This window comes from Oncorhynchus gorbuscha, linkage group LG04 (genome assembly GCF_021184085.1).
Source record: "Oncorhynchus gorbuscha isolate QuinsamMale2020 ecotype Even-year linkage group LG04, OgorEven_v1.0, whole genome shotgun sequence".
Classification (NCBI taxonomy): Eukaryota; Metazoa; Chordata; class Actinopteri; order Salmoniformes; family Salmonidae; genus Oncorhynchus; species Oncorhynchus gorbuscha.
The window spans coordinates 58,800,516-58,824,781 of NC_060176.1; the positions used below are offsets into that span (position 1 = coordinate 58,800,516).

The following is a 24,266-nucleotide window of genomic DNA, read 5'->3' on the forward strand; positions in this document are numbered from 1 at the left end:
TGGAATAGGTGGAATGGTATGAAATGCATCAAACACATGGGAGCCATGTGTTTGATGCCATTCCATTAGCTCCGTTCCAGCCATTATTATGAGCCGTCCTCCCCTCAGCAGCCTCCACAGGTGTGGATTTGAAACACAGAGACACGAACATGCATTGGCCAGGATACTGCCATGGTGATCATAAACAGTCTACAGTAGATTATAGATGGGAGGGCAATAACTCGTGAGCTCATGGCCTGTCCTGTCTCTTTCTCACCCTTATTGAGTGTAAGCTGAGGCAACAGAACAGACATCCACAATATGCATGGATTCGTGCATGGATGAAACCTCCCAGAGCCCAGAACGATTTATCTTGGCCAGGTTCTCAGTCCTCTTTACATCATTCACACACTGAGAACTGAGGATAGCCTCTGTGATCATTAGGACCATTAGTGTTAGAGTGTTCTTGTTCTACCCGAGCTCGGGATTGTTTGGCTATTTGCTCCAGTAATAACAACAAGTTAAGTCTTAAGAGTTGAAGGAGTGTCACACACAAGGTTTCACAATGAGCTGTTGTGTGTGGACTTGGAGCCAGCTCCAGTGGGCAGCTGTGTTGGAAAGGGAAGCCATGACAGATCATATCCTGGGATTAGACAGTAAAATAAGCAGTCTGTTTTCTCTCCACCTCTCCCCCCGAGACCACAAAACACTATGTATATTTGATTTGGCAACAGTTTATTAAACTTATATTAAGGGGGAAGATGTTAGTTAGACGTGAGGTATTCATGTGGTTTCTAAGGATTAAAGGATTTACATTCATTTAGTAATAACGTGCCACCTAGGAGTTTACAATCCCACTGGTTGTAAATGTAACTGAAATACGGGAGTAGTGGTTCCATACTAAATGAGTAGAGAGAATAGCATGACATTTTAATAATGGGTCACATTAAAACATAAAGGCACTCCTGCCACTATCTACACTCGGGCCCAGGTTGAGAGGACTGGTTTCTATTGGGGGGGGGGGGGACAAGATAGCTCCTCACTATTAACCATCATAACGCAGCACAGCACTGTCCTGCAATGTGGACATGCCATTCAGACACTCCTCAATGGACTGTGGAGGCTAGGAAGTGCTCATAGAACCAAATCCCACACACATACACACATACACACATGCACCATACACACATACACACATGCACCATACATACTTGTATACATAAAAACCAGCATGAGTTGAAAGAAAGCAGACACACATAAAAACACACATTGAGAACTGGGTTCAGGGGTTCAGTGGGCCACCTCTCCCAGTGAACAGTCATACTTGGCTCCAGTGTAGAGCTGCCCTCTCCTCAGCCCAGCCATCTCATGTGATGATATTCATGATACCAGTGTCTCTCCCAAAAGGAAACCGGCTTCTTTTATGTTTGATTGGGAGTTATTGAGCCTCGTTGAATTTGGCTTCCAAGATTTGGGGTTCAGTTACATGATAAGATAAAGGAATCACTCACCCCTACTATGTAGTTCCTGGTGAGTTTAATATTAACTTCGAAGATATTTGATGTGTGTCTATGAACTATACAATGATTACATGTTCGGGTGATATGGGATTCATATCGCTAGTCTTTCAACTGCTTTCACATATCAAATATTCTCCATAAACCATTTGTTCACTTTAACCCACCTGCATTTTATTTAACCCATGTCCTGAAGAGACAATAAACCTTTGCTTCTTACAGACAAATCACACTATGGTTGACAATTGACTCAGCACAACCTCGTCAGTATGCTTGAAAATAATATCAATTTGTTTGATGACCTCTCACCTCATTGACTTGCTGCTTGTTCAGATGAAAGATCTGTCCAGAGCTGGTGGCAGCGATCTCCTCATAGGCTCTGTACCCAGGCTGAGAGCGGTCTCCGCAGTCCCCAGTCAAGACAAACACAACCTGGGTGCACACAGAGGACAGCAGTGGAAGGTTATCATTACTCAACTTATACTGAGATTATTGTAATCATACATTTGCAATCAATCGTTACCTGTGACTGTCGGAGCTGCACCAGTTGCAGCACGTCCCTTTTGAGGTGGTAGTCCTTGGCCCTGGCGTCAGTGAACACGTAGATAAAGGAGCCTGGTAGAGACACCTCCAGGGCCTTCTTTATGGCTCCTACACTCATCTCTGGACAGTCTCCACCTCCCTGAGAGGAGACAACACACAGACCATTGATCCAACGCCATCATTGAGGGCCTCAATAGGAGCAAGCAATACATCACTATGCATAGACCTGTGCTATGCTGTGTAGCCTAACCATAATCTTATTGAGGTTAGAAAACGATAGTATACTGTATTGACTATAGGGTCTATGGGCTTTATATTCTAAGTAGTCTGCATTTCTATTGTACAGATCCTGCATAGCCTACCTCTTTCAATATAATAATAATAATATATGCCATTTAGCAGACGCTTTTATCCAAAGCGACTTACAGTCATGTGTGCATACATTCTACCTGATTGATACAGATTGATATCAAGCATGTACAGCCTATCCTATGGAGTCTGTCAGATGTTCTGGCAGAGGTGGTATAGCTCTAACGTTGTAACAGGCTTTGGTTCTGGTACACACCTGGACAAACAGCTCCTGCAGATCCTGCTGGAACTTCTTTGGGTCAGTGGTGATGGACACAGGGCCAATGTCTAGAAGAACACATCATGTGGACGCTATTAACATTTATACATGACGATCGGCTGGATAATCCAAGGACAATCGATAAAAGATGAAAATTAAAGATAAAACGAAAGGTCAGTTGCACTGGATAATTATAGGGTTCTGGATGATAGTCCATGGTTAAATGGTAGTCCATGCTGCTCCCTCAAAAAATATTGCTTGCAATACCCTAATTCATTAGTGGTGGACAATTAAGTATCACATACATGCTAGATGATATAATAATATAGCATGTCTGTGGGGGTATTGTGCCATCTCTGGGTCAAAAAGCCCATGATGACTGAGTAATCATTAGTTGTGTTTGGTGCTGAACTTAAAGCACCAGTGCAGTCAAACAGCAAACCACCCTGCATCCCACTGCTGACTTGCCACTGAAGCTAAGCAGGGTTGGTCCTGGATGGGAGACCAGTGTTGGAGTGTTGGAGGGCCAGTAGGAGGCACTATTTCCTCTTGTCCATTTTTAAAAAAAAGATTCCAAAGCCCCAGGGAAGTGATTGGAGACATTGCCCTGTGTAGGGTGTTAACCCCGGTGTCCTGGATAAATGATTGTGGACTACAGCAAAAGGAGGATTGAGCATGCCCCCATTATCATGGGGCTGTAGTGAGAAGGTTGAGAGATTCAAGTTCCTTGGTGTCCACATCAACAACAAACTATCATGGTCCAAACACACCAAGACAGTCGTGAAGGGGGCATGACAAAGCCTATTCCCCCTAAGATGATTGAAAAGATTTGTCATGGGTCCTCAGATCACCAAAAAGTTCTACAGCTGCACCATCAAGAGCATCCTGACTGGTTGCATCACTGCCTGGTATGGCAACTGCTCGGCCTGTGACCGTAAGGCACTACAGAGGGTCGTGCGTACGGCCCAGTACATCACTGGGGTCAGGCTTCCTGCCATCCAGGACCTCTACACCAGGCGGTGTCAGAGGAAGGCCCTAAACATTGTCAAAGACTCCAGCCACCCCAGTCATAGACTGTTCTCTCAGCTGCCGCACAGCAAGCAGTACCGGAGTGCCAAGTCTAGGTCCAAAATACTTCTTAACAGCTTCTACCCCCAAGCCATAAGACTCCTGAACAGCTAATCAAATGGCTACCCAGACAATTTGCATTGCCCCCCCCCCTCTCTTTTACACTGCTGCTACTCTCTGTTTATTATCTATGCATAGTCACTTTAACTCTACCTACATGTACATATTACCTCAATTACATAGACTAACCGGTGCCCCCGCACATTGACTCTGTACGGGTACCCCCTGTATATAGCCTCGCTATTGTTATTTTACTGCTGCTCTTTAATTATTTGTTACTTTTATTTCAAATGTTTTACTATTTTTTACTTAACACTTATTTTTTCTTAAAACTGCATTGTTGATTAAGGGCTTGTAAGTAAGCATTTCACTGTAAGGTCTACACCTGTTGGTTTTGAAATTCACACTCTGGCCCTCAAACCATCATGGCCACCTAATCATCCCAAGCTTTCAATTGGCCCATTCCTCTCCTCTGTAACTATTCCTCAGGTGGTTGCTGTAGATGAGCACATGTTCTCAATCAACTTACCTGGGAAAATAAGGGATAAATGAAAGTCAAAGACGTGAGGTTGAAATAATACTTTTTTTAGCCATTTGAATTGAAAACAATCACAGTAATGATTTGATTTTGGGATAACAAGTTCCTGCATTGGCCCTTTAACAGAGAGTGACCTGGTCCCCTCTCATACTGCAGTGTATCCCAGCATGACAAATAACAGCCTGCTAAGATTGGACACTTATCTGGACTCCTTCAAGGGATGATTGATGTAGCAGTAAACATTAACCGACAAACAGAGAATATATTGTTTGTGATAGAGAATAGGTTAGCATATAGAACAGTATTTCACTCAAGTGTGAGGGATGGGCCCGGTAGGTTGGGGTGGGGCCAACGTATGTGTGTTTTTGTGTGTGTGTTTGTGTGTGTACGTGTGGCGTGTGTGCTTCAAGCTTTGCCATCAAATTGCAAGCCTTGCTTACTAAATATAACTATGACAATAGACATTGATAATTTGTGGACATGTCAGTCTGCCTGGTGATTATTTCTTGGTCGCTCTCTCTCTCTCTCTCTCGCTCTCCCACCGTCTTTTTCTTGTCAGGCTTTTTAAATCTTTGTCCCCACTTCACTCATAAAAGCCCATAAAACATGGATACTGTCACGCCTCTTTGCCAATCACCCAGTTTCTTTGCAATCTCAGGAGTTTTACAAGGTCCCCAAAGACAGAATGTGTGGCGTTAGTGTAGCTAGCCGAGCACAACATCCCCCTCCCAACTTCCAGCTCTTAGACCCAGGCTTGGTTACTGGGGCTGGTAGGCTTTCCGGAGGGGTGGATGGGGGGTGATTGGGGTAATTACACACAAGCAGGCAGCATATGCTTCTCATCAGGGCTCAAACACCCTCCCCCAATAGGGCACTCTCTATTTTCAAACTCCAGCTTTCCCATAGAGGGAGATTGGAAGAGGGACTCTTGGGGAAGAAGCTTACCTGTTGCCATCCCCTTTATCCCAGTTATCCTGTTCCTCTGTGTGAGTCATGTTAAGCACACTAACTGTAGCCTCAAATGTAGCTGGGTTGTTCCACCAAGTCGTGCCTTTTGACATGTGTAACTTAAAAGATTTTCTGTTGTGGTTGATATCACCTCATTTTAACATTCTGTCATAAGGAGCACATGTTCAACTTAATACAACACCTGCTTTACCATCTCAAGAGGTTTATAAAGTGCCAAATAAAGTGACAGGGTTGACCATAACACGGGTGACGATTTCTTCTTTAATCAGCCATAAATCCCCTTGTGACGGGGGAAATGGAAGCTTGTTGGGTGCAACAGAGAGGGGCAATTGAATGCAAGCTTCACAACAAACAAATAAAAATGTTAAAATACTTCTAGGTTGTCTATCTATGGGTAACAGGGTTGAAGTGTTACAGTATGCTAGACTCACTCGGTTTTCCACCACAAAACACCAGAAAATGGGCAAAAACAGTAGAGCCAGCCAGCTCGCTTGCTTTTATATTATGATTTGACTATTAGATAGATGTTCAATGTTTCTTTTGAAAAAGATATTTTAAAAGGAATAGTTTCAACATGTTAATACAAGAGTTCAGTTCACATAACAGGGTTGACTTTAAAATGAGGGACAGGTTGTTTTTTGTTCAAATGTATCACTACTCACATGACATAAATACTCATCTCCAGAAATGACTTTGTCAAAGCAACAAAATAACTAGGACACTGATGGCGAAAACTTGGTTAAGTTCATTAAAATCTTCCTGGAATTTTGGCACATTGGCAAGTCTTTATTCATATACAAATCTGATTTATTGAATTCTCCATGTGGTCTATATTAAAGGGCACTTCATTGAATACAACAGGCTTTTAAAATGTTATTCAACATTGGTGCACAACTTCTAATTAAAATGTCAAAGGGATGCAAAAGGTACTCAATTTCGTGGAAAGACCCCATTGGTGTCTTATTTTTCGAATTTGTTTATCTTGAAACAGAGCCATAAACATCTGTAATTTGTAGTTTGCTTCCAGTTAAAAACCTCAGATTAGCCAATGGATAATAATTTGCATAATATAAATCAGATAAGGTTATACTGTATAGGCTACAGTTGATTTGGCTAGTAAATATTAAGATAAGTCATGAGTGAAATGCAGGAGACTGAAATCAATTGTGCATATCAATTGTTTAATGTAAATAATGTAGGCCTGTTGTCATTTTAAAAAAATGCTAAATCTCTTGCTCTTGTAAAAAATAATTCGAGTTCTGCAACTTTTCATCTTTTCTTTTTTTTTACCTGGATCATGAAACGGGACGAGGACAAAGTTTTTGATGGGTCTGGTCCTCCGGTTGAGGGTCTTTTCCAGGATCCGAGAAGCGCCCTCTATCACCTGTTTGAGGTCGTCGTACATTGAGCCGGTAACGTCGAACACAAAGGCCAGGGTTGAAGCGCTGTCACTGTCCATAGAATCAAAGTCCTCCTGGACCCCCTCAACTCGCAGGTCAGCCAGTACTTTGGACCCGCAAATAAAGAGCGCCAAGACAAGGCACTTCAACATAATACCGGTCATTATCAATTCACTGCATCTGTTTTTGTTTTCAGAAATGTAACAAACCAGTTAAAACACAAAACTTTTGGCGAATAAAAAAAATCACCTAGGCCTATAGAAATACAATCATTGGAAATGTTGCCTCAATTGAAATGCACACCGATCTAGAGTAGATGATGTAGCACGTTATTTCCTCCGAGTTACATCCATGTACAAACGTTTGGAGGGACTGGAACGAGCTTCTCCCCTGGAGAAATGGAACGCTGAGCGCTCAGAACGGGGGCGGAGATGGGTGTTAAACGGGTCCTGAGTAGGAACAAGCAGATTTTTTTGTGTGTGTAACTTGACCCGGCTATGACTTCCAGCCCCAACCCCATATCCCACATTCTCCTGGCTGGGTACACTTTATCTAACAGCATTGGATCCGGCCAACCTAGTCTGGTGCAAAGCAATTGTGCACAACTTTTACAGTGGATAATATTTGTGGTCATGACTGAAGAGCATTGTCCAAATGGCTTGGGTTTTATAAATAGCAGCGTTTATATTCAGCTGGCATCTAAATTTGTACATGCTACTCTCTGGTAGTAGCCTGTCATAACAGTATACTATCCCTCTGGTGCATGAATGGAATCAGTGGCCTGACAAGATACAGAGAAATACTGTACCAGATGTGTTTTCAGAGGAAAGGTTTAGGAAGCCAAACGTCTCTTTCTCTTCAGATTACACATTCTGATAAGAGCGGATACTTCGATTGCATCACATGCTGAAGCATACGCTCTCAGTGACCTATTGTCTGTATTTTTTTCATTATATTTATTTGAGCCCAAATAAATATGTAACTGTCACGCCATGCAAGTCGTGAGACCGAGGTAGCATATCCGTACATTTGGCGAGGAGATAAGGCAACCTACATGAGGAAGGAAAGGGGATGTCTAGATTGTGGACAATTCAGAGACCCAAAAAATAACCATTGGTGTCTGACAGGAAATAACAGGAAATCGACAGAGATTTAGAGTCACACTTCTGTGACTAAAGGAATTATCATTTCAGTGTCCTATTCCACATTTCTTCTTACATAAGAAAAGCATATAAAAGAGAAACAATACCGTTTATAGGATGCTGCTGCAAAACAAGAACTTAAAGCTGTTTGCTACAATGATAGACATTTTCTCTTTCTGAACCAACCAGGTCATAATTCAGACAAATAGCTCATTCGGAAAGTATTCTAAGACCCCTTGACTTTTTCCACATTTTGTTATGTTACAGCCTTATTCTAAAATGTATTTTCCCTCCTCATCAATCTCCACACAGTAACCCATCATGACGAAGCAAAAAAAAAACATTTTTTTGCATTTTTGCAAATGGATTACAAATAAAAGATGGAAATATCACATTTACATAAGTATTCAGACCCTTTACTCAATACTTTGTTGAAGCACCTGCGGCAGCGATTACAGCCTTGAGTCTTCTTGGGTACACCTGTATTTGGGGAGTCTCTCCCATTCTTCTTTGCAGATCCTCTCAAGCTCTGACAGGTTGGATGGGGAGCGCCACTGCTCAGCTATTTTCAGGTCTCTCCAGAGATGTTTGTTCGGGTTCAAGTCCGGGCTCTGGCAGGGCCACTCAAGGACAATCAGAGACTTTTCCCGATGCCACTCCTGCGTTGTCTTGGCTGTGTGCTTAGGGTCAATGTCCTGTTGAGAGGTGAACCTTTGACCCAGTCTGCGATTCTGAGCGATCTGGAGCAGGTTTTCATCAATGATCTCTCTGTACATTGCTCCATTCATATTTCCCTCGATCCCGACTAGTCACCCAGTCCCTGCCGCTGAAAAACATCCCCCAGCATGATGCTACCACCACCATGCTTCATTGTAGGGATGGTGCCAGGTTTCCTCCAAACGTGAAACTTGGAATTCAGGCCAGAGTTCACTCTTGGTTTCAGCAGCCCAGATTATCTTGTTTCTCATGGTCTGAGAGTTCTTTAGGTGCCTTTTGGCAATCTCCAAGCTGGTTATCATGTGCCTTTTACTGAGGAGTGGCTTCCACTCTACCATAAAGCCCTGGTTGGTGGAGTACTGCAGAGATGGTTGTGCTTCTGGAAGGTTCTTCCATCTCCACAGAGGAACTCTGGTGCTCTGTCAGAGTGACCATCGGTTTCTTGGTCACCTCCTTGACCAAGGCCCTTCTTCCCCGATTGCTCAGTTTGGCAGGGCGGACAGCTCTAGGAAGAATCTTGGTGGTTCGAAACTTCTTCCATTTAAGAATGAAAAAAGGCCACTGTGTTCTTGGGGACCTTCAATAGGGACCTTCCCCAGATCTGTGCCTTGACACAATCCTGTCATGAAGCTTTACAGACAATTCCTTCTACCTCATGGCTTGGTTTTTGCTGACATGCACTGTCATCTGTGGGACCTTATATAGACAGGTGTGTGCCTTTCCAAATCATGTCCAATCAATTGAATTTACCACAGGTGGACTCCAATCAAGTTGTAGAAACATCTTAAAGATGACCAATGAAAACAGAATGCACCTCAGCTTAATTTTGTGTCTCATAGCAAAAGGTCTGAATACTTATGTCAATAAGGTGTCTATCTGTTTTTTATTTTTTATACATTTGCAAAAGTTTCTGAAAACCTTTTTTCACTTTGTCATTATGGGTTGTTGTGTGTAGGTTGATGAGAATTTCTTTTATTGAATCCATTTTAGAATAAGGCTGTAATGTAACAACATTTGGAAAACATGAAGAGGTCTGAACACCTTCCGAAGGCACTGTATGAGCATGGCACACTTTCCTTCCCCTTCGCACCACGTAGTAACTCCAATTCGAATGGCTCTAAGATCTCCTGCACTCAACCAGATGGATAAGAATGAACAGACAGTGTTTAACTTGCTGAGAACCTGCCTAGCCTGTACCCAGCCACTATAAACCCAATCACTAAGCACAAGCATTTCGCTACACTCGCATTAACATCTGCTAACCATGTGTATGGGACAAATACATTTTGATTTGATTTATTTTATTTTATTTTTCACCCACACAGTGATGGCACATCAAGAACATCACTACTTCTTAATGGACTATTTGAAATGAGGCAGTCTGCTGTAGGAATACTTAAAGTTAGGGCATAAAAGCTTACACTGTGAGCCTATGGTGTTAGACTAGAGTATGGGTTTGAAATGGAAAGCACTCTTTACTCATATCTATGAACTGTCATAAAGCTCTGTTAATGAACAAGTTAGTCTTTGTATCACCAAGTGAGAACACCAGGCTTTGATGGATAAATCCCTAATTAATGATAACAGGGTAATTTGTTTCAATTGTACAAAAGCCAGAATCTCCATTAAAAAATTACTTCAACCACTTTCTGTCTGAGTTCTGTTCCTGTATCCCATTTCGAATAAAGGGTATTTGAGGGAACCGAGCCACGATTTAGGAAATAAATTCAATCACACAAATGTAAAGCCAGCCACTTTTAAAATGATTTTTATTCTGTGCTCTGTGTTCTTAAATGTAAATGACAGCACAGGGGGAAATGATCTTTCTCACTTGAGTAAGGCTAAATCAATGAAGCTGACAAATACCTAATGTTCAGACTGAAATAACCGAGACTGGAGGGGAAAAAGCATCATCGCATGCTGGGATCTGTGATTTCTGTTGAACACACAGGACAGACACAAAGACGACAGGCTCAAACACACAGCCCGCAAACAGCTTTACAACGAGAATGTATGCCTGTTTGTTCTCAATAGCCGAAGCCTTGTGTATACACAAGGTGGAGTAAGATGCGCTCAAAGGAAATAATGAGCCTCAATTGGGATATGTCAACTGTGAAGAATTACACTGTGTTGCTTGGTCATGCCATTCAAGAAGTGGCTTTAAACATTACAGTGCCTTGATGGTAGTGCTGATGGGAAAGGGAACAGACATCTAACACAATAGGAGGCACATACCACAAACATAATAAATTAGTCCTTACAAATGCCACTCCCTGCCCACTTTCCCCTCAAATAAAAATATAAAATAAATCTCCTCAGAAGGAAGCAGTTTGTTTTTGAAGGAGGATGAAAAAAAGGCATACCATTTTTTTTTAAGTCTTAAGCTTCATTTCATGTGAATAAACAGCACTCCAACAAATGCAACAAAGCAACAAATATTAAATGTTACACACCTATTTACACTGAGTGTACAAAACATTAGGAACACCCGCTCTTTCCATGACATAGAATGACCAGGTGAATTCAGGTAAAAGCTATGACCCCTTATTGATGTCACTTGTTAAATCCATTTCAATCAGTGTAGATGAAGGGGAGGAGACAGGTTAAAGAAGGATTTTAAAGCCTTGAGACAATTATTTTAATTGCCTTTGAACAGGATATGGTAGTAGGTGCCAGACACACCGGTTTGAGTGTGTCAAGAACTGCAACACTGCTGGGTTTTTCACACTCAACAGAACTGAGGCTGTTCTGAGGGCAAAAGGGGGTGCAACGCAATATTAGGAAAGTGTTCCTCATGTTTTGTACACTCAGTGTATACTATTTCATATGTACATGGGTTTATAAACAAGTTGATCTCTCTCTACACTCTCAAATCCGTGCCTGTTGATGTCTCCCGCTGTAGTCTTTCAGGTAGCCATGTCACACCACTATGGGTTGAGCACCGTTCACAGTTCACTCACACCTCAAGGGGTATCCTCCAGTGTAGACCACAGGGAAAAACAACCTTTAGACTCTCTCTAAAGCTGCTCTTCAGTGCTGTCCATCCCTTGTTTGAGTTCTTGAATGAAGTCCACAGACATATACCATCAACAAATTCCTTCCTCGCATGTTACGTTCAGTGTCTCTTACCCTCTTGCCCTTGTTTTATTTCACATGTTGTAATATCAGAGGGCTCCGAGTTGTTTTCAATGCTTAGTGGAGATGGATATGTGCAATTGAGGACAGTATTACACAAGTCTGTGCCCGCCTCCTCACCCTCCCACGTCTCCTTCTGGATGGTGCATGGAGGGATGTTGATGTTTGTAGATGCTTCTTCTCATAGCAGGTGTGATGGCACTGTGTTAGATTCACTTGGGAATCTGTAATAATAATCACCATTGAGTTCAATGTGGCAATGAAATCAGACATGGAAACAAACAGTGCAAGATCCTATTGACAATAAGGGACCCTGAACTCTATAAGAAGTAAATGCAAGGCTACTTTAAACCCAAGCGGCCCCATGTATCTGTCTATATTGAGCTCAAAAACTCTGTCACATGTTGAGCTGAACATCAGCTACAATTGGCAATAATGGGCAGTTGAATACATTAGACAGAGGGAGGAGACCAGCTAACTGTCCTCTTTGCAGCTGTGGTCTGACAACGGCTGCTCTGTATTGTTTTTAGACCATGCGAGTTTCTGACCACTGTACTATGATGTCATCCTCAACAGATCAATTTACCACAATTTATAGTTTCTCTAATTATAGCAACAACAACAAAAATGTGATTGTATGATATGTAGAACCATGTGACATTTCCATCACTGGGATGCTGCATGATTAAGATAAAGAGATGAAGATCACTTTATTGGTCAATTACACACAAGGTCCAACCAAACTGTTACTTCAGCTTTTAACCCAACCCCTCCGAAAGACACATGCATACATGCATACATGCATACATGCATACACACACATGCATACACACACACACACACACACACACACACACACACACACACACACACACACACACACACACACACACACACACACACACACACACACACACACACACACACACACACACACACACACACACACACACACACACACACACATACATGTACAGGTTTTTACACATACATACATATACAGGTTTTTACACATACATACATATACAGGTTTTTACACATACATACATATACAGGTTTTTACACATACATACATATACAGGTTTTTACACATGCAGTTGAAGTCGGAAGTTTACATACACTTAAGTTGGAGTCATAAAACTCATTTTTCATACATATCCACAAATTTCTTGTTAACAAACTATAGTTCTGGCAAATCGGTTAGGACATCTACCGTGTGCAAGACACAAGTAATTTTCCCAACAATTGTTAACAGACTAATTTATAATTCACTGTATCACAATTCCAGTTAGTCAAAAGTTTACATACACTAAGTTGACTGTGCCTTTAAACAGCTTGGAAAATTCCAGAAAATTATGTCATGGCTTTAGAAGCTTCTGATAGGCTAATTGACATAATTTGAGTCATTTGGAGGTGTACCTGTGTATGTGTTTCAAGGCCTACCTTCAAACTCAGTGCCTCTTTGCTTGAAATCATGGAAAATCAAAGGAAATCAGCAAAGAACTCTGAATCTTTTTTGGAGACCTCCACAAGTCTGGTTCATCCTTGGGAGAAATTTCCAAACGCCTGAAGGTACCACGCTCATCTGCACAAACAATAGTACGCAAGTATAAACACCAAGGGACCACGCAGCCGTCATACCGCTCAGGGAGGAGACTCTTTCTGTCTCCCAGAGTTGAACGTACTTTGGTGCGAAAAGTGCAAATCAATCCCAGAAAAACAGCAACGGACCTTGTGAATATGCTGGAGGAAACAGGTACAAAAGTATCTATATACACAGTAAAACGAGTCCTATATTGACATAACCTGAAAAGCTGCTCAGCAAGGAAGATGACCCTGCTCCAAAACCGCCATAAAAAAGCCAGATTACATTTTGCAACTGCACAAGAGGACAAAGATCATACTTTGGAGAAATGTCTTCTGGTCTGATGAAACAAAAATAGAACTGTTTGGCCATAATGACCATAGTTATGTTTGGAGGGTTAGGGTTATGGGGGTGGCTTGCAAGTCGAAGAACACCATCCCAACCATGCTGCACGGGGGTGGCAGCATCATGTTGTGTGGGTGCTTTGCTGCAGGGAGGACTGGTGCACTTCACAAAATACATGGCATCATGAGGCAGGAAGAGTATGTGGCTATATTGAAGCAACATCTCAAGACATCAGTCAGGAAGTTGAAGCTTGGTGGCAAATGGGTCTTCCAAATGGACAATGACCCCAAGCAGACTTCCAAAGTTGTGGCAAAATGGCTTAAGGAAAACAAAGTGTGGCCATAACAGAGTGGCCATAACAAAGCCCTGACCTCAGTCCTATGGAAAATGTGATGGCAGAACTGAAAAAGCATGTGCGAGCAAGGAGGCCTACAAACCTGACTCAGTTACACCAGCTCTGTCAGGAGGAATGGGACAAAATTCACCCAACATATTGTGGGAAGCTTGTGGAAGGTAACCCAAACGTTTGACCCAAGTTAAATGATTTAAAGGCAATGCTACTAAATACTAACTGAGTGTATGCAAACTTCTGACCCACTGGGAATGTGATGAGAGAAATAAAAGCTGAAATAAATCTTTCTCTCTACTATTATTCTGACATTTCCCATTCTTAAAATAAAGTGGTGATCCTAACTGACCTAAGACAGGGAATTTTTACTAGGATTAAATGTCAGGAATTGTGAAAAACGGAGTCGAAATGTATTTGGCTAAGGTGTATGTAAACTTCCGCCTTCAACTGAACATATGCAGGTTTTTACAAATACATAAATATACAGGTTTTAATATATACATACATATACAAGTTTTCACTGCTTTACTCACCAAACACTTTATGCCTTATACCAGCCCATCGTACAGTGACAGTGCCTGCACAATGGAGGGGTCTGCCTTGGAACCCTCCTGAAACTCCTGCAGGGTCAACTTGCCATCAGCATTCTGGAATAGGAATACAGGAGAAGAGAATGCAATGGAACTGCAGCTGTATCGCAGATCAGGCTACTTTTACTCGATCTTACCAGCAGGGGGCAAAAGTGTTTCTCAAAAAAATCCAGAATAAAGTACCAGAGCCTGTTCAACACGGCTTGGCTGATCTAGTTCAGTGCACTTGGATGGTCAGCTCTCTTCCCTCTGCCCATATAATTGACTGAGTGCTGCTGCTGTGCTCTGAAGCCAATCCTATTGGCTGATTCTGGCACTGGGTATTGCACTGACAAACACCCAAGCTGGCTCTATCTCATCTCTCACTAAGCCGAGGACGAGGAGGGCCTGAGTGAGCTGACTGGGCATTAGCACTGGGCTGTGGTGGTGAGGATAAATCTGTGGTGTTTATACACCGCAGGCAGTGTTAGTGACGCTGGGATGGCTATGGCTAAGAGGTTAAACTACACTCTCCTCCTCACTGCACTACAGCACAGGGACAACAGTAAGAACAAATCCACATTGTCATTTCTGTTGATTTTGCTAGTTAGTTCATTACAATAGTACTGCCATTTACTTGAACAACAAAGTGATCTATAAATTGTACAACAAAGTGCAAAATAGCTACCAACATACCAAAGATCAACACGTAGTTACATAATGATATCATATCATAACCCCCCCCTTGGGTTGTGCCGTGGCGGAGATCTTTGTGGGCTATACTCGGCATTGTATCAGGATGGTAAGTTGGTGGTTGAAGATATCCCTCTCGTGGTGTGGGGTCTGTGCATTGGCAAAGTGGGTGGGGTTATATCCATCCTGTTTGGCCCTGTCCGGGGGGTATCATCGGATGGGGCCACAGTGTCTCCTGACCCCTCCTGTCTCAGCCTCCAGTATTTATGCTGCAGTAGTTTATGTGTCGGGGGGCTAGGGTCAGTCTGTTATATCTGGAGTACTTCTCCTGTCTTATCCGGTGTGCTGTGTGAATTTAAGTATGCTTTCTCTAATTTTCTCTTTCTCTCTTTCTTTCTCTCTCTCGGAGGAACTGAGCCCTAGGACCATGCCTCAGGACTAGCTGGCATGATGACTCCTTGCTGTCCCCAGTCCACCTGGCCGTGCTGCTGCTCCAGTTTCAACTGTTCTGCCTGTGATTATTAATATTTGACCATGCTGGTCATTTATGAACATTTGAAAATCTTGGCCATGTTCTGTTATAATCTCCACCCTGCACAGCCAGAAGAGGACTGGCCACCCCTCATAGCCTGGTTCCTCTCTAGGTTTCTTCCTAGGTTTAGGCCTTTCTAGGGAGTTTTCCTGAGCCACTGTGCTTCTACGCCTGCATTGCTTGCTGTTTGGGGTTTTGAGCTGGGTTTCTGTACAGCACTGAGATATCAGCTGATGTAAGAAGGGCAATATAAATACATTTGATAACCCATGGTGGTGGTTTTGGGTTACTACAGTGTTTTATATAGCGATATACCTTGTCCATCATGGCAAAAATACGGTCCACTCTCTTCTCAGGTGTATTCTCTTCTTCTGGTAACTCTACAGTGTTCCCCTGGAGTACAGAGGCAAATATACTGTCAATATACAAATGTATTTAGTGGGGGCGGCAGGTAGCCTAGTGGTTAAAGTGTTGGGCCAGTAAACAAAAGGTTGCTAGATCGAATCCCTGAGCTGACAAGTTTTTTTTTAAATCTGTTGTTCTCCACAAGGCAGTTAACCCAATGTTCCTAGGCTGTCATTGTAAGTAAGAATTGGTTCTTAACTGACTTGCCTAGTTAAATGTAAAACACTATGTGCATGCTACCATTTCTCTTTGACATTGGAACATTTTAGCATTGTATAACTTACCACCATCAGATATATGGCATCTACGATGTTTAACATCTCGTCTCGTGTGATGTAGCCATCGTTATCAAGATCATACAATTTGAAAGCCCCTGTAAAGACAGCAAAAAAAGGGTGAATGCCCAGTTCTGACTGTAAATAAAGTTGTTTTGAGATTGTGCAGATGGGGATCGGTGAGTGTATGTAGCCTTTATTTTGTACTAATGTATTGTATGCTTGCCAATCAGATTGAAAATGAGTGGCTGTGTGTGGGGGAGTGGAGTAGGATGAGGGTTTTGAAATGGAATGAACCCCTGCATAGTCAGAACCATTTCCCCCAAATATCCAAACCCAGGGCTCACACAGTAGGCAACATAATTTAGCTTAATGCGTAACCATTTTTAACTATCTCTTATTTGTTGTCTTCTGTGAGCCTGTTAAGCTCTCTGTTTTGGTCATGCATAACAATAGGATCACAAAGATCCATGTCCTGTCACTGAAGTGTCAAAGTGCATCTGGGGGTCACTGCATAATGTGAAGGGGTCATCTCTCCTTACATCTGAGCTTCTCGTCCAGCGTCCCCCGAGAGGTCACCGACAGGGCCTGGATGAACTCAGAGAACTCTATGCGTCCATCCTATTCAATGACAGAGAGAACAAGAGAGAGAGAGAGAGAGAACGATGGGTAGGGGAGTCAGACAGGCAGAGAGAGAGAGTGAGAGAGCGAGAGAGGGGGGAACAGTCAGGCAGCAAGAGAAAGAGAGAGTGAGAGGGGGGATAAGAGAGAGAGAGGAGAGAGAGAGAGAGAGAGAGAGAGAGAGAGAGAGAGAGAGAGAGAGAGAGAGAGAGAGAGAGAGAGAATGAATATCTTCTTTCACACTAACACCCCAATACACTTTGTTTGGTCTATTGCTGAAAAATGGGACAGACTTGTGCTCCGTGTCCGCTGCTATTTCTGCACTGCACCTGGCTCTCCCCCGAGGCTAAAGCATGTCATCGCTGGTCATTAGCGAGATGGATGCATGCTGTACGATATTTTGAAAGTCATTACACACTCATAGAACCACTGTATATTAGAGCCAAATAAGTTTCACAGCTTTCACATCGATTATACATCTGAAATGGACATCACAGGTTTCTCCCTCTGTCCTACAGGGTAAAGCATTCTCCAGGCAGTTTTATTTCACTCCAGCTTTCTTGGATTCCCTCACAGCATCCTGTCACAGCACTCAGAAGAATTTCCAATTACCTTCCAAAAATTGGGGGCAAATCGGTGGCCTGCAGCTTACTGCTGCAAGGGTTCAATTTGTGCAGTACATGGAAATGTCTGCCAATAAGAGATAGTGGTCAAGTATTTAAATGAAGTCATAAAGCAGCACTAACAAAGACGTTCTGAGTTCTGAAATCAAAGCTCATTCAGCAGTACCAGACTTGCGCTAATATATTCTTTAATAGTGCAGAGTATTTTGCTATTCATGCTCTTAAGCAGCATATCTGTGACAGTAGCTGCTCCTAGTAAAGCCTGAGAATTGACACCTTGAATAGGATAGTAACCCTGAGAAGAAGTTCCCCACTGCTCATATTCAGATAGTCTGACCCTACCAATGTGTTCTCTAACTACAGGGTACTTAGCACAAATTAAGCCCAAAAATAAAGAGCAAGAACCAGTGTGTGTGTGTGATCTCCATGGCACAACACCCATTACCCACAGGCTATGGCCGCCAGGGGTCATGGAAGGGCTGTTCTTAACAACACATAGTCCATTTCCCTTTCATTTTCAGGCACCTCTAACCTGTGCTTTGTCAACCCATCTCACCTCTGAAATGCCCCACAGAAAGGACTCCTTTCTGTGCTCGGATTCCACCTCTGATTAGAGACCATTACACTGCACTACCAGTACCATGACTAGACACTACCAGTAATATGACTAGACACTACCAGTACCATGACTAGACACTACCAGTACCATGACCAGGAACTACCAGTAACATGACTAGACACTACCAGTAATATGACTAGACACTAATAATAATAATAATAACCAGTACCATGACTAGACACTACCAGTACCATGACCAGGAACTACCAGTAACATGACTAGACACTACCATTACCATGACTAGACACTACCAGTACCATGACTAGACACTACCAGTAACATGACTAGACACTACCATGACTAGACATTACCAGTACCATGACCAGACACTACCAGTACCATGACTAGACACTACCAGTACCATGACCAGGAACTACCAGTAACATGATTAGACACTACCATTACCATGACTAGACACTACCAGTACCATGAGTAGACACTACCAGTAACATGACTAGACACTACCATGACTAGACACTACCAGTACCATGACCAGACACTACCAGTACCATGACTAAACACTACAAGTACCATGACCAGGCACTATCAGTACCAGACACTACCAGTGCCATGACTAGACACTACCAGTACCATGACCAGACACTACCAGTACCAGACACTACCACTACCATGACCAGACACGACCAGTACCATGACTAGACACTACCAGTACCAGACACTACCAGTAACATGACCAGACACTACCAGTACCAGACATTACCAGTAACATGACCAGACACTACCAGTACCATGACCAAACACTACCAGTACCATGACCAGACACTACCAGTACCATGACCAAACACTACCAGTACCACGACTAGACACTACCAGTACCATGACCAAACACTACCAGTAACATGACTAGACACTACCAGCAACATGACTAGACACTACCAGTACCATGACTAGACACTACCAGTAACATGACTAGACACTACCAGTAACATGACTAGACACTACCAGTACCAGACACTCCCAGTACCATGACCAGACACTACCAGTACCATGACCAGACACTACCAGTACCATGACCAGACACTACCAGTACCAGACACTACCAGTACCATGACCAGACACTACCAGTACCATGACCAGACACTACCAATACTATGACCAGACACTACCAGTACCATGACCAGACACTACCAGTACCATGACCAGACACTACCAGTACCATGACCCAACACTACCAGTACCATGACCCAACACTACCAGTACCATGACCAAACACTACCAGTACCATGACTAGACACTACCAGCACCATGACCAGATACTACCAGTAACATGACTAGACACTACCAGTACCATGACCAGACACTACCAGTACCATGACTAGACACTACCAGTACCATGTCCAGACACTACCGGTACCATGACCAGATACTACCAGTACCATGACCAGACACTACCAGTACCATGACCCAACACTACCAGTACCATGACCCAACACTACCAGTACCATGACCAAACACTACCAGTACCATGACTAGACACTACCAGCACCATGACCAGATACTACCAGTAACATGACTAGACACTACCAGTACCATGACCAGACACTACCAGTACCATGACTAGACACTACCAGTACCATGTCCAGACACTACCGGTACCATGACCAGATACTACCAGTACCATGACCAGACACTACCAGTACCATGACCAGACACTACCAGTAACATGACTAGACACTACCAGTATCATGACCAGACACTACCGGTACCATGACCAGATACTACCAGTACCATGACTAGACACTACCAGTAACATGACTAGACACTACCAGTACCATGACCAGACACTACCGGTACCATGACTAGACACTACCAGTAACATGACTAGACACTACCAGTAACATGACTAGACACTACCAGTACCATGACTAGACACTACCAGTAACATGACTAGACACTACCAGTACCATGACTAGACACTACCAGTAACATGACTAGACACTACCAGTACCATGACTAGACACTACCAGTAACATGACTAGACACTACCAGTACCATGACTAGACACTACCAGTACCATGACCAGACACTACCAGTACCATGACCAGACACTACCAGTAACATGACCAGACACTACCAGTACCAACCAGAGGCAGCACCCTCAACCTTTGTACTATATGTTACCGTTTGTTTACTAAGATTGCAGTGACTTTGAAATTGTAATTAAAATCACATAAAAAGCACATGTACTTGTGGAGGAACAAATGAAGGAATCAACAATCAAGAACCTTGTTTTCATCAAAGACGTTGAAGACAAAAGAAGCAAACTTGGTGGGGTCACCAAAAGGGAAGAACTGCTTGTAGATGTTCTGAAAGCCCACCGCATCCAGCTGACCACTTGGACAGTCCTTTATAAAGCCTTTGTACCTGCAGGACATGATGATGATGAGAGGGGAAGGCAAAGAGAACACAAGAGAAGGTTAACAGGATAAGGATACAATTATGCCTATTGAATATAATGTGAAAATGTGTTCAATGTGTCAGATACAGCTATTCACATGCAATCAGCATTTATCTAGTATAAAACAGCATGCTGTATCAAAATGTTCAACACAAAGCTATTTGTCTTGCTAGCAGAGAAGACAATGTCTCTAAACCGATGAAGAGGCAGAGGGAGTTTAATTCAAATGACTTTCTTGTCTCCTGCTAATGTGCATAAATGATAGATCAATCTGTGAGGGTCTAGCCTCTGGAAATGATACATCCAGAATGACATGACATCACAGTTAAATACAGAACCATGTTTCACATGCAATTTCCCAGTCAATCAAACAGAGACAGTCTCATTGTACAACTCAATAAAGAAACAGTGTTATCAGTGGAATAACAAGCCTTTAATGGGTCTGTACAGAGGCAGGGAGGGAAAAGGAGAGGACAGATCCTGGGCTTCGTTCAGTCCTTCCTTTGGCTCCTTACTCTGAAACTCATACTTTTAATCTGCCCAACAGACAAAACACACTCTTCCATGGCCTAGAATAGGACAGACAGACACAGGGAATATCTTCAAATATGCTGAGAACAGTTTGAAGAGAAGACCATAAACCCTCCATTTGCATATCCAGATGTGGAGATGAATGAAAACCCAGTGAAGAACAATGAGGAATCAAGTCTAATTGCCGTTCGGTGTGCAGGCAATACAAAGCACATCATAATCCCAAAATGACCCATTTCAAGTGAGATAGATTTCGTCTGACTCATTTGTGAATTTCCCATTGTCTCCGTAAAAACTAAATCTTTTCAGTAGATTCATTGGGGAATTTATGCAAAAAAACTGTTCATGCAAAATCTCACAGCCCTCTAGATTTTATCAGTTGGTTCGCAGCCATTGACTACTAATTGGACATTAAGCAAGATGATCCCTATCTAACTAAACTAAATGTGAAGCAGCTCTTTCTAGTTTGAAGTAGCTCTGGCTAACTCCGTAGCATATGTGGAGTTGTGCATGGACACATACAGTCTAGCCTAGTGTAACGGATGCCCTGCTGCCTGCTCAGCGAGCACCGCTTCCTCCTGATTCGGCGTATACCGAGGCTTGAACCCAGTACCTCTGCTTTGCTTCTTACCAGTCGGCACTGCCGAAAAGCTAGCTATTCAGTGACACAAGTGGGGACACTTCAGGCTCAGGAGTGAGCTTCACACATCCCCATGTGATAGATTCATCCCCTAAACTTAATCCACAACGACCCCAGCGTTGATCTGAGTGCAACTTCAGATCCAAATCACAGCACCATGTGTAACGGATGTCACGTTGCCAGTTTAGCGAGTACTGCTTCCTCCAGATTCCGTTCATACCGAGGTTCCAACCCATGGGATCTCTGCCTTGCTTGCAGACGTGACCACCCTCCCGGAGATTCTTACCAGTCGACGCCACCAAAAAGTTAGCTATTCGGTGGTGCAAGTGGGGACATTTCAGGCTGAGGAGTGAGCGTCACACATCCCCATGTGGTACACTAGGTCCCAGGCCATTCAGGATCATTGTATTTATTCACAGAGAGATAGCCAGTGCAATTATGTCCCAAATAGTGAGCCAACATGACTGACAGTGTTGTGGACTGCTCATAACCATCCACCATGATATTTAGCCATTTTCCCTTGTTGTTGTCCAGTTGACAGGGATACTTGGCTCTGTCCCCCTGTTATTGATTGCAGGTGAGCACTAAGCATACTAACATTTCCCCCTGAATATATTAGCATATAATCAATACGGAGGAGACATTTAATGTACAGCACCGGCATTTATCTAACCCCGCTAATTCTTCCATGTCTGTCGGTGGCTCCTCCACTAATTACACACCATCTGGCATTTCCCCTGTTTAAACTGTCTCTCATCCTTCACACTCAACCATGATGATTGCGGCTGATCTTCAAGTGGGGAGTCATGCAAAGTTTCCATGAAATAATGTATGGGAGGGCCACTCAGCTGGCTGCAGTGCCCAGCCAAGGAGTTATTCTGCCCCAGTGTATCCAGGCAGCCCCTGATACTGGTCAGCTCTGTAGCGCCGTGCTAGGGAAGCCCGCCAAGCATTCTCTTTATTCTGCTGCTGCGTGTGGATGTGCCCTTGCTCACTGGCCCTATCAGAGAGGGCCAAGTGCATCAATACACTGACTGGCTGGCACACGAGGCACTGACTCCTCTCCCTATAGTACAGTCAAGATCAGGTTTTGACACAAAGCCAAGGCCGATAAAATAGTGTTAAAGATCATGTGAGATGGACAGGGAAAGGCAGCATTGGCACGTGATATGGGTTACTGTAAATCATAATTCATTGTTTAGGCTAGATCTAGCCTGGGGTGAGATGTATTCAACTCTTTTCCACCACTCATTTACTACAAGAGTAAAAACAGAAGCATTTGCAGTGTGGAATAAGGATCCAGTAGGCTCAGCCAGCTACATCATCATTTTGCTTTGAGATTAGTTGGTTGTGTTTTATAGCGTTACATGGCAGAGGACATGACCCAATTCCCTGTGTGCTACAAATTGTAAAAAGATAAAATAAAATAAAAAACTGTGAGGGTGAAAGCCACGCATGCAAAGACAAAGAGCACCTATAAATACTCACATCCTCTACAATAGCACCAATCCTTGACTCTGTAGGAAAAAGTCATTATATTTTCAGAACTCATCTGTCTCCAAGACAATGTGTGAAAAAACAACTTTAGCCTCAAATGCAGTAGCACTACACAATCTATTAGTGATGGGAGGGGAAACCGATACAGTGACATATATCGCAATACTATAGTTGGATGATATTATATCGATATTTGACCCCAAGTACTGATTGAAAAAATACATCAAATATATATTTTTTGCTACTATTGTAGCGTTAGCTGGCGCTAGTCAGCTGTACCTGTGCCAAAACGCAGGTATTTTTAATCCTATAGGTTGTTCTCCATTTTCTTTTAAATAGTAAGCCAACATGTTTCCCTGACTGATCAAAACTTGTTTTCTCATGCTCTCTCTTGTCTCTCTGCAGCAGACATATGGTGAGCAATATGTTTGGAAAATCGACTCGCAATACATATAGAATCATGAGAATCGCAATACATATTGTATCGGCACCCAAGTATCGTGATTAGGGTTGCAAAGTTACCGGTAATTTACCATAGTTACCGGAAACCTTTGCAATTTTTGTAATTAACAGGTCATCTATGGCAATATATGGTAACTTTGGTCATTTATACTTGAATAACTTTTTTTTTAAGTATTAAAAAATTATATCTGTGTCCATATTGTCCATAATTTTCTTGTGGATAGACCATATGGTTCAAGAGAAAATACCCAAATTAATGAAAAAAATTATCCAATCAACAATGGCATTATTTTCAATTAACTATTGACTTTTTTCACAACTGCCAGCAGTTTGGCGCAAAAACATTTAAGACAAAGACATATTCACATAGTAAAATAAATGAACGCTTGTAAAAAAAAACATATAATGTTGAAACCCTCATATTAAACAATAGCATGAAATAACATTAAGGACCTGGCATGTGAG

The 24,266-nt window shown here is 42.7% G+C and overlaps 2 protein-coding genes across 3 annotated transcripts in view; both read right to left on the minus strand.

Moving 5' to 3' along the window:
- The window catches only part of hmcn2 (hemicentin 2), an 82,800-nt gene extending 75,756 nt beyond the window's left edge, over nt 1-7,044 (minus strand). Inside the window, 4 exon segments of the mRNA XM_046347468.1 lie at nt 1,806-1,928; nt 2,020-2,178; nt 2,605-2,675; nt 6,533-7,044. Coding sequence (XP_046203424.1) covers nt 1,806-1,928; nt 2,020-2,178; nt 2,605-2,675; nt 6,533-6,806 — 627 coding nt within the window. The 5' untranslated portion in view covers nt 6,807-7,044.
- A 4,157-nt stretch (nt 7,045-11,201) lies between these two features.
- LOC124033337 (neuronal calcium sensor 1-like) overlaps nt 11,202-24,266 on the minus strand; it is a 32,765-nt gene continuing 19,700 nt past the window's right edge. The window contains exons 4-10 of one of the 2 annotated variants that reach the window (XM_046345334.1): nt 23,331-23,359; nt 20,499-20,637; nt 16,932-17,010; nt 16,399-16,487; nt 16,025-16,102; nt 14,449-14,562; nt 11,202-11,860 (exon numbers count right to left, since the gene is read on the minus strand). In XM_046345334.1, coding sequence (XP_046201290.1) covers nt 14,464-14,562; nt 16,025-16,102; nt 16,399-16,487; nt 16,932-17,010; nt 20,499-20,637; nt 23,331-23,332 — 486 coding nt within the window. In that variant the 5' untranslated portion in view covers nt 23,333-23,359 and the 3' untranslated portion in view covers nt 11,202-11,860; nt 14,449-14,463. The remainder of the gene's footprint in view (nt 11,861-14,448; nt 14,563-16,024; nt 16,103-16,398; nt 16,488-16,931; nt 17,011-20,498; nt 20,638-23,330; nt 23,360-24,266) is intronic. The other variant, XM_046345333.1, reaches the window with a different exon arrangement.